The sequence below is a fragment of the Metopolophium dirhodum genome, chromosome 1 (assembly GCF_019925205.1).
Source record: "Metopolophium dirhodum isolate CAU chromosome 1, ASM1992520v1, whole genome shotgun sequence".
Classification (NCBI taxonomy): Eukaryota; Metazoa; Arthropoda; class Insecta; order Hemiptera; family Aphididae; genus Metopolophium; species Metopolophium dirhodum.
This window is the reverse complement of record NC_083560.1, coordinates 127,618,964-127,630,405: the sequence shown is the minus strand read 5'-3', so window position 1 is coordinate 127,630,405 and position 11,442 is coordinate 127,618,964. Positions and strand designations below refer to the sequence as shown.

The 11,442-nt window shown below is 34.8% G+C and overlaps 1 protein-coding gene across 1 annotated transcript; it reads left to right on the top strand.

Annotated features, from left to right (window-relative positions):
* Positions 1 to 10,443: 10,443 nt before the first annotated feature.
* Positions 10,444 to 11,175, top strand: LOC132937385 (uncharacterized). The gene is made up of 2 exons (XM_061004205.1): positions 10,444 to 10,570; positions 10,808 to 11,175. Exons 1-2 carry the CDS (start codon positions 10,552 to 10,554, stop codon positions 11,173 to 11,175), a joined length of 387 nt encoding a protein of 128 aa, XP_060860188.1. The 5' UTR covers positions 10,444 to 10,551.
* The last annotated feature ends 267 nt before the right edge of the window (positions 11,176 to 11,442 follow it).

Below are 11,442 nucleotides of genomic sequence, written 5' to 3'. Positions count from 1 at the left end.
AATAAAAAGTTATAATTATTAGTATTAGAATAATAATATTATTGTTGAATTATATTATAATTCTATGAAACAGCTGTTAAAATGGCTCATATTAATTAATATAATATCTTAATGTATGAAATAGATGCAAATTTTTTTAAAACATTTTTTATAGAAACGTGTCATAAAAAATGTTCAAACTGCTCGCATGAACTAATAAGTAAGAATACTGATAGCTAGTTAAGACATTGTACTTAACGCTTAAGTCAATGAATTGGAATCAATTCAACTTCCTCATAATGATGAATAAGACATATCTCTATATATATGTTGTATAATAATTAAACGAGAGAAACTTAGTAAAGTAGGCTTTAATAAACATAATTATTAGTGTACACATGTTATAATATGTGGAAGTACAGAGCTACAGTATATTAGATAAGAGTATATATGATTAACTTTATAGGTTAGTTTTAGTAAGACTTAGTATTATCTTATCACATTCTCCCCTACAAATAATAATTAACTATTAGGTAACAAATAACAATAAAATAAATAGTTACAAATACAAATAAATAATTAATTAATTAGTTTTATAATCTTCTAAATACTTTGGTTTATTTTTGGTTCTTGTAGACCTTCTAGGTTCTTCAACATCACTTAATGTCTTGCTTAGCCCCTCATTCATCTGGGTAGGTTCTTCAATAACAATATCTTTATTCTCTTGACCACAATCGTATGCAGGAGCTTCCAAGCTTGATGGTTTAATACTATGTTCTCTGTCTCTCTTTTCTCTCAACAGACCTCTATCCCCTGGAGGTGCCAGGTCTTTTAGAGACACCGTAGATTCACGTCCATTGTTATAACGCACCAAAGCATACTCGGGATTAGCCTCTATCAATTCAGCTTTTTCCACCAGTGGATCGTACTTTGATGATTTTACATGTTTTCTGATGAGTACTGGACCAGGGCAGTTAAGCCATGAAGGGAGAGTTTTCCCATTTGAAGAACGACGAGGATAATGGAAGAAGCGTTCATGTGGGGTACAGTTTATAGCTGTACAAAGCAGAGATCTTATAGAATGTAGGGCATCTGTTAGCACTTCTTCCCACTGAGTTATTTTAAGTCTTTGTGTTTGCTGGGCCAATTGGACGGCTTTCCAAATAATCCCATTATATCGTTCTGCTTGTCCGTTTCCCTCCGGATTGTAAGGTGTCGTACGGCTGGTGGCTATTCCATGGTTGTGCAAAAAAGTTGTGAGTTCTTGTGACATAAAAGATGAACCGCGATCAGAATGAATGTAAGCCGGCATACCAAATATGGAGAATAACTGCCACAAACTATTTATTACAGTAGTTGAACTAATGTCCCGGCATGGAACTGCAAATGGGAAGCGCGAATATTCATCTACTATTGTAAGGATATAATGATTGTTTGTATTAGAGGGTAGTGGGCCTTTAAAATCTATATTCAACCGTTCAAAAGGCGAAGTAGCTTTGATAAGATGGTTTCCCTCCTGTTTAAAGAATTTGGGTTTAACTTCAGCGCATATAGGACAAGTTGTGGTTACCCTTTTAATATCATCAAGAGTAAATGGTAGATTCTTACTTCTAGTCCAATGGTACATTCTAGTCATACCAGGGTGACATAATGCTTTGTGAAGGTCAAAAAGCTTACTTGGGTTATTAATGTTTTCACAGACTCTTGAGAAAGCATCCGCTACCGTATTTTCCTTACCAGGGCGGTATACTATGTCGTAACTGAAAGATGAGAGCTCAAGTCGCCATCTTGTTATCTTGTCACTTTTTATCTTGCTGGAATGTTTTAGATTGAACATAAACGAGACCGCTTCCTGATCTGTTATTAGCTTGAAATGTCTTCCAATAAGAAAATGCCTCCACTTTCTCACAGCCTCTACGATTGCATATGCTTCCTTCTCTACCGATGGGTGTCTTTTTTCACCTTCAGTGAGACTCCTAGAGAAAAATGCCACAGGCCGACCACTCTGACTTAGAGTCGCGGCTAGAGCAAAATCAGATGCATCACTCTCCACTACCAGCAGTTCTTCACTATTAATTGAATTTACCACTGATTTAGCAATATCCTGTTTTATGCGTTCAAAATCAGCTGCTGCTACAGGTGACATAGGGAATGATTTGCAGTCTACCAAACTGCGGATTTTGTCAGAGAAACCTTGAATCCATTTAGAGTAATGGGAGAACATACCTAGTACTCGTTTCAATGATGAGGCAGCCTTAGGTTGTGGTAGATTCAACAGTGGTTTTAATCTTTCAGGGTCTGGACTTATACGCTTGTTGCTAATGTGGTGACCAAGTAGTGAGATTTCACACTTCGAGAACTGACATTTGTCCTCATTCAATATGAGTCCATATTTCTTTATTATAGTAAGAAACTTGTTTAAGTTTAAATCATGTTCGGTTTGATTATTTCCACAAATAGTTATGTCATCGAGGTACGCATAGACTCCATCAAGATTTTCTTGGGATATTATAGTATCTATTACTCTCTGAAAACAGGCCACTCCATTAGTTACACCAAATGGAATTTTTCTGAATTGGTACAATCGACCTCCTGCTTCAAATGCCGTATATTGACGTTCATCTTCGTGTATGGGGATCTGGTGGTAAGCACTGCGCAGGTCTATGGTACTGTAGATGGTATGCTGCGCGACCTTAGAGACTAGTTCATCGATATTGGGTAAGGGAAAAGCGTCCATTAGAGTGAATTTGTTTATTGTCTGTGAGTAATCTATAACCATGCGCCTTTTATGATTTTCACTTTTAGTGATTAAAACCTGAGCTCGCCAGGGCGAAGTACTTTCTTCAATTATACTATCGTACAATAATTTAGTGACCTCCTCCCTTATAAATTTAGCATCTTCATCCGAATAGCGACGTGATTTAACTGCTACTGGCTTACAGTCTTTAACAACATTATTGAAGAGTCGAGGTGGCTCTATATTTACAAAAGTCATATTACAAATTGATAATGGTGGTTTTGGTCCCCCGAATGTAAGGTCAATACTAGAGTGAGTTCTTAGTACATCATGACCTATTAAAATATCTGAGCATAATTTAGGGAGTATATATAGTTTGAGATTTTTGTAAGTGTGTTCTTGTAACAGTAAGTCAACAAGAACATAACCTTTTAGGTTTGATGAATAGGTAGTTGTTGCCAGAAGTACCTGTCCGTTTTCTGGATATGATTTTATTTTGTGAATTAGAACAAATTCTTCATTAATAAAACTATTAGAGCTACCAGTATCAATAAGAGTATTTGCATCAATGTTGTTTACTTTTACTCTAATAATAGCTTTAGACAAGAGACCTGGTACAGTTTCAGTTACACAAGCTAGAGTAGCCATGGACACAAATGCGCTATTGGATTTTATTTTTGATCTACATACCTTCAAAAAGTGTCCCTTCTTGTCACATTTTTTACATACAGCATCTCTGGCTGGGCAAGAGCTGCGAGGATGTTTGTCATAGCCACAAAAGTAACATTTTTGTTGTATCGCTGATACTGTTGGTTGATTGTTATCAGGTTTGATGATTGAAGTAGTATCCTCAGTTAGAGCGTTCACAGATCCTTGAGTCAGAGGCATGCTATACACTTCAGATTGCTTTTGAGCCATTTCCAATGCCCGAGACCGAGTTACAGCTTCCTCTAATTTCAATGTGTTGTTCTCCAATAAGCGTTGACGAATATTATTAGACAAAAGACCATTGATAAAAGAATCTCGAATATATTCATCTCTGTATTCGATGGCGAAACGGATTTAAAAGCACATTCCTTAGATAAGATTTTTAAAAATCCAATATATTAATCAATAGATTCATTCATTTGCTGTTTTCTTGTGGCTAACAAGTGCCGAGCAAAGATCTCATTTTTTTGTTTGATGTAGATATCAGTCAATATTTTGATAGCTGCTCCGTACGTTGTACATTCGCTGACACTGTCATATACTGAGTGTGCTAAAAAGTTAGTGAGTACCTTGAGTTTGTCTTCCTCCTTTACTTTTGCTACTTCGACAAAATTATTGAATGTTGTGATCCAGTGTGCCCATTCTTTTGCTGATGTTGGGGAATTAGGATCAGTCTCGAAACGATCAGGGCGCAGTAACTTTTCCATTGAAAGAATAATTATGTTTATTAAATTGTTGTATAATAATTAAACGAGAGAACCTTAGTAAAGTAGGCTTTAATAAACATAATTATTAGTGTACACATGTTATAATATGTGGAAGTACAGAGCTACAGTATACTAGATAAGAGTATATATGATTAACTTTATAGGTTAGTTTTAGTAAGACTATTATCTTATCACAATATATAATTAATTGTCCTGAGTGATTCATCATCGCCTAGGCGAAACCATCGAAGCTATGAGTATGAAATTTGGACAATAGTTTTGTTTTGTGATGTAAACACCCACTAAGAAATGATTTTTCAATTTCAACCTTACGAAGGTTGTTGAAAGGGGTAAACATGGAAAAAATTGATGGACTGATGCCCTGAATGATTCATTTGCTTTATCACCAACTTCACTGTGTCTGTAATCTAACGCAGGTAGATTGCTTACCTGATAATATACTCATGGGAGACTCATGGGCAATTCCACGCGAGATGGCTAAAAATTAAAGTATAATATGATTTTGCTTCGAGATGCACTGCGGCCACAGCGAATTACATCTAAAAGGAGTTAATTAATCAACATTAAAATAAGGCGCTCTCAGACTCTTTGTCCAAGAAATTTAATGAGCTTAAATTGGAATTCCAACGTGTCTCTAAACAAGTATCTGAACTTAAAACTTCGTATGCCGCCCTCTACAGTGAAGTTGAAGAACTTAAGGGTAAAGTTGCTAAATTGGAGTGCAGCAATCCCTTAGTAAATTCCCAATCTATTGTTTCCCAAGTCCTTCAAGAAAATTTTGAGCATGAAAGATGCCTCCCCAATTTAATTGTATATGGAGTTCCTGAATCTAATTCACCGGATACCTCTGCAAGGATTGATCATGACAAACTTACCGTTTCTAGTTCTCTTGGTTCACTCGAGAATGCAGTTCCTGATAAGTATAAGCTGATTCGTCTTGGTAGATCCCGTGCTGATTTCACACGTCCAATACAAATTATTTGTGAATCTAAGGATGCCGCCACCAATCTATTTTCTGCATACAACTCTGCTAAACGTTCTGAGAAGCCTTTTCCTGAAGGTTTTCGAATGTCCAGGGATAGAACTACCTTACAGCGAAAGCTCTTACGCACATGCTATGAAGACCTTGAAAGAAGAGTCAAAAGTGGCGAAACAGGCCTGCGTGTGGTATTCGTGAACGGGTTCCCTACTGTTGGTTCAGCGCTTTCAAAAAACGGGGATGGTCGTTTCCTCAATCATGCAAGCCAATCTTAACTTCTTCGCTTCACTCTGATAAAATCTTGGGGTTTTATCAAAATTGTCGTGGTCTTAGAACCAAATTAACTAATTTAATTTGTAACATATGTACTTTTAACCATTTATTTATTGTATTAACTGAAACCTGGTTAAATAATAACTTTAGTAATAATGAACTTGGCTTATTTAACTATAATATTTTTAGATATGATCGATGTAGTAATACAAGTGTATTTTCTAGGGGCGGAGGTGTCCTCATTGGCATTCATAAAGAGCTTCCTGCTTCTCTTATCTTTATCCCTGACCTTAATGTTGAACATATATTTGTTCACTTTACGGTTGGTCAAGCTAGTTTTGTTTTAGGCGGTGTCTATTTTCCCCCTAACTCTCCTACTATCCTTTACGAATCGCATATAAACTCTATTGAACACATACGAAGTAACTACCTTGATCACACGTTTATTTTATGTGGCGACTACAATTTGCCGGAGATAGTTTGGGATAATGATGATCACGGTCTTATTTACTCTTCCTTATCACCCTCCCTGGGAGCTTGCATTCCTGAAGCATTTGCTACTTGCTGTTTTTTTCAGAAAAACTATACAGCTAATTGTTTCAATTCTACCCTTGATCTTGTGTTTTCTTGCAATAAATTATTATCTGTTGAGAAATCAAATGAACCTCTTGTTCCGGTTGATCTTTATCATCCTGCCTTAAATATTTCTCTCCCAATAAATCTGTTTACTCCTCATTGTAATCGCAGTCATACATTATTTAATTTTCGTAAAGCTAACATTGAAGATGCTTGTTTGTTCTTATCGTCAATCGACTGGTATTCAACATTCCAATTACATAATGTGGACGCTGCGTTTAATACTTTTTATGATGCCCTGCACAAATCGGTTCTCGACTTTGTTCCTAAATGTACATTTACTGATTCTAAATTTCCCCCGTGGTTTGATAAGGGACTTAAAAAAGAAGGCGCATATTAAATTTAAGGCATCTTCTAGTGCTCACGACTATAGGGAATTTTCTTTGCTTAGTGCTCGGTTTAAATATGAGTCAAAAAAGTGTTAACGTAATTATGTCTCACGTATAGAATCGTCTTTAATTAGCAACCCTGCTGGTTACTAGAAGTTTGTTAAAAATAAAAAGTCTTTTAGTACGATTCCTAAGGTGGTCTCATATAGTGAATCAACCTCAGCTAATGAGCAGGATGCGGCTAATTTGTTTTCTTTGTAATTTTCTTCCGTTTTCTCTGTAAATGATTTTGATCTCGATACTACCTCGTTAGGAATCAAGTCATTTGACTTACCTAACAATGTAAATTTTACTGTTGATGATGTTTATAAGAAGTTATCTAATCTACATGGAAATTGGACTACTGGTCCAGATGGCTTATCCGGTGAATACTTATGTCAATTGAAAAATGTTATAGCTTTCCCCCTCTGGACTCTTTTTAAGTGTTCGCTTGACGAAGGAATCTTTCCTTCTATGTTAAAGTTCAGCTCAGTCACTCCTGTGGATAAATCTGGTGAACTGTTCAATGTATAAAACTATCGTCCGATCTCCATCCAATCACATATCTCCAAAATATTTGAATCACTAGTCATGCAATTCAACCATCGATCAATAGAATACTTATGGAGGAACAGCATGGCTTTCGCCCTGGTCGTTCCACCATTACCTGTAATTTAGTCTTTAGTAATTATGTATACTGATCGTTTGCTCAGAGATCACAGGTAGATGTTATTTACACTGATTTCAATAAGGCATTGATTTAGTTAATCACAATGCCCTAGTTCAGGTCCTGAAAGCATTTGGAATTGGTGAACCTCTCTTGTCCTGGCTTTCATCTTACCTTTCTTTCCGCTATCAATGGGTTAAATTTTTTGGAGTGAGGTTTAACGTTTATCTAGCAACATCTGATGTCCCACAAGGTGGACACCTATCTCCGCTCCTTTTCTCTTTATTTATCAATAGTGTGTCAAGTGTTCTATCCAATAGTCGTATTTTGTGTTTTGCAGATGATATTAAACTCTTCTCCTGTGTATCCTCCTTAGATGACTGTATGTTGTTACGGATTGATTTTGATCGGTTCACCGAATGGTTCAATACTCTAGGCTTATCCCTTAATGTTTCTAAGTGTAAGACCATGACTTATACTAGAATCCGGTCCCCTGTCAAATATACATATCATCTTGGGCCAACTGCTATCGCATGCTCTAATGGCAGTGTTACTGATCTTGGGTTTATTCTTACTAGTAATCTCGATCCGAGTCCACACATTGAACATATCTGTTGCAAGGCTTTTAAAACCTTGGGATTTATATTGAGACTATGTAGAGACTTTCAGTTAGGCTTATCCTTCAAGGTAATTTATTGTACTCTCGTACGCCCTATTTTATAATATGGTGCCGTTATTTGGAATCCTCACGACAACAATGACTCTGTCAGGCTAGAAAGGGTTCAACGAAAATTCATGAAGTATGCTGGATTTCGTTTGAATATCCCCTGTGAACCTCATAACTACGAACCAGTTGCTACTCAGCTAGGACTGGTTTCTCTGGCTGAGCGTAGACGGTTGACGGACTTCAAATTTTTAAAAAAACTTATTAGATGGAACTATCGATTCTCCTGAATTGCTTTCCTTAATCTGTTTTCGTGTTCCTCAACGTCCTTCCCGATCTGTTGCTCCTTTTTATGTCCCTTTCGCCTCCACAAACTATCTAAAAAATGAACCGATTTCACGTATGATGAGTAATGCCAATGTTGACCCTTCGTGTCTACTTACTTTATAGCTGTTTTGTTTAATTATATACTTATTATCTTAAGTTTTATAACTGTATTGATGTCTATGAATGTAATGTGTAATTGTGTTAAAGGGTCTTATCCCGTATATTTAATAACAAATAATAAATAAATAAATAATAAATAAACGTAGCCGCACGCACACGATTTCAGCACGTCGCTTATACATGCGTAATACGAATATTGTTCGGACGACGCTGCAGGTCGTCCAAACACTGCTCGTGTGAACATGCGTACGGCGTACCCTGGTATCCCCTGGTATCTGAGAGAAATAACCAGTTCGCACACGACAATAATCAACATTAATTATTAATGTAATTGACAAATGTAAAGAAGGTAGTTTATAACTATTTTACTATTTAAAAATTTGCAATATTTTTTAAAAATGTAAAATTAAGAATATTATACAATTAATTTTCTTCATTTAATTAATTTTAGTAGGGGGTGTGATCGTCCCGTCGTCCAAATCACGAGCCGCCACTGAATAGATGTATAATAAAAAAGCGAAAAAAAAAATTACAAATCAAAAAATAAAATTGATTCTGCGTTTAGATTTAGCAAAGCGATTAATTATATTATCAATATCTAAAGGCACATTGCTATGAATATTCATAAGTGCCAAACCAGTTAAACGTGCTTGTCGCATTTGTGTTGGCAACAAGTTTTCAATCTATTAAGCATAGAAAAGCAACAAACTAATTATTATGAAGCTAAAAGTAAAAACAAAATAATGCATTAAAAAGCAATAGAATATGTAGATATGAAGAAAAAAATAATACAAAAATGTAATAATTTTTATTATAGTGCAAAATACAACCTGCGCAGTGTTGAAAAGCTACGTTTCGCTGAAGCAATACTTAAAAATTACGTTCATTGGTTGGCAATAAATCAATATTTATGTTTAATTCACCCTGATCACGGTGTCCTCTAAATGTTAAGTTTTGACGTCCCAAAAATATAATACACTCTATAATTGGTTTGAGCCTCTCACGATTTTTAGTTATTTGTTGCATTCGTTGTGTACTCATTAAGTTAATTATTTCTTTTTGAGGATTTTTGTAACGGTCTAAGAAACCAATAGTTACTTGCATTGCATTTTTGTGGTATAAATGCCTACTATGTGATTGACAATCTCCGTATACACCCAATATTTTGGCATATTTATTTAATGGAAAGTTCACAAATTTGTTTAAAGTCACATTTTTATCTTTACCGCCCTTATCAGTAAATAAAACACAGTACTTACAAAATAAACCTTCTTTTGCAGTTGAATAATGAAGCCAATCAAATTGTCAAAATGTGTTCGTTTAAGAAAACGTTTTTCTACTTTGAATTTTTTTGTGTGAATACTGTACGGATAAACAAAGTTATTTGGAGGGATATTAGACATTTCTAGTATCTTTGCTTTAATTATATCAGACGGACATGTTCCCGGTAAGAAATTTCCTAATTCGGAACTTAGGGTTGTGTCACTTATGGTACAATAAGTAATAGTTGAGGTAACTTGTACATCAGCACATTTCAATATCGGTAAAATACCAGAGGGGATCGATGTAGTAGGGATCTGTTTCTGTCGATTCATTAGAATCTATTTTTGCACGTTTAACCCATGATGCAAGTGAATTTGTTTGTCCACCGCGTTTCTTATTGCTTTTATCCATGTCAACACTGTTAATTGTAACACGAAGGAAAACAAAATATAAAAGTATAAAACTATGAAAATGTTATTCAAAATATTAATTTATCGTTATTATAAACTAGTATCACCACTTAATAATATCACCGAATAATCACGGTTGAACTTCGAGAGAATAACCAGATACCAGAAGAGCCACCTTCTACCTGCAATTAAAGACATCGAGATAGCACCTGCCTCGTGATAACTGACATAATATGTTTTTTTTTCGTAGTGATAACATTGCTTTTTTTGGTCTAATATGCGATATCACATGATTTTACGGCGTACTTATATATCTTTTTCGTAGTGTTATTCTTTAATATAAATTATGAAAATTTTAAGAAGGAAAATAGTGCTCCCCCCCCCTTTAAGGACGCCCGACAGTGGGAGGATTTGACGTTTTACCGCGACAAAAATAAAAAAAAAATATATCAAAATATAGATAAAAACTACTTACATAACATTTGTGATTATCTACTGGTTTTAAAATAGATCCTTATCTAAAGTTATATAAGTTTATATCAATACTATTAGTAACCAGAGCGACGCCGCGACGGAATAATCATCATTACCTAGCTATTTTCTACATAGTACACACGGTTAATGTTAATGCTTGTTTTCAGTTTTACGAAATCTTAAATTATTAAGTTTATTGAGTTTATTTATTTTATACCATGGAAGCTACTGGACAAGGTATGTAATAGTTAATAATAATTTATTTAACCCTTCAATTAAAAATTAAATATTAAAACTTCAATTACGAAATATCAAAATAAATAATTTATTTTATAATTAAATTGATCTTAAAAAAAAATAGCGTAAATTAGCTCTCTAATTTTTATCATATAGTATAAGTAAACTTACTAATAAGTCAATTTTAAAATATGATCTGCCCAAAGTTGCCCATTTGATGTGTAGTTATTTTTATAGGTATTACATACCGCGATTTATTCAATGCGCTGAGATGTCCACAACGTCCGCGACAGTTAAATCCGTGTTCCGTCGACAGTCGTTCGTTCTTATTCGATTACATTAAAAACAATATTAAATATTCTATTGATGAACAATATGAAGCCGCATTGAATGCAAAAATGTTGGCATATACTACTACATTAAATCGTAAATGGTCAGCGGTCAATCGTACTGCAAGTACATTTATTTCAAAATACGAGGGATGGTTAGATACTAAATTTGATTTGCCAAAAAAAGAAAAAAAGCTGTTGATCTTCGTGGTCGTCCATCAAAGCCATTTTCAGACTTATCTGAAAGAGCTAAAATTCGTAAAGTTAAACCATTAGTGGAGACAATATCACCAGATAGATTACTTCGTGCAACAAGAGTATCACTTTTTAAAAAAGGTAAACATGCAGCAGCCGATTTATTGAAACAGTCAACTGAATACTCTCCAAGTCGTCCTGCAAAAATTAGGAAAACTTTTCGTGAATCCTTAGGAAAAAATAATATTATAGTACCATATACCGTAGATGAAGCGCTGGCTCATATGGTTAACTGTCGTATGACAAAAAATGTGTATCACCAGACTCGATTAGGTTTAAAAGAACATG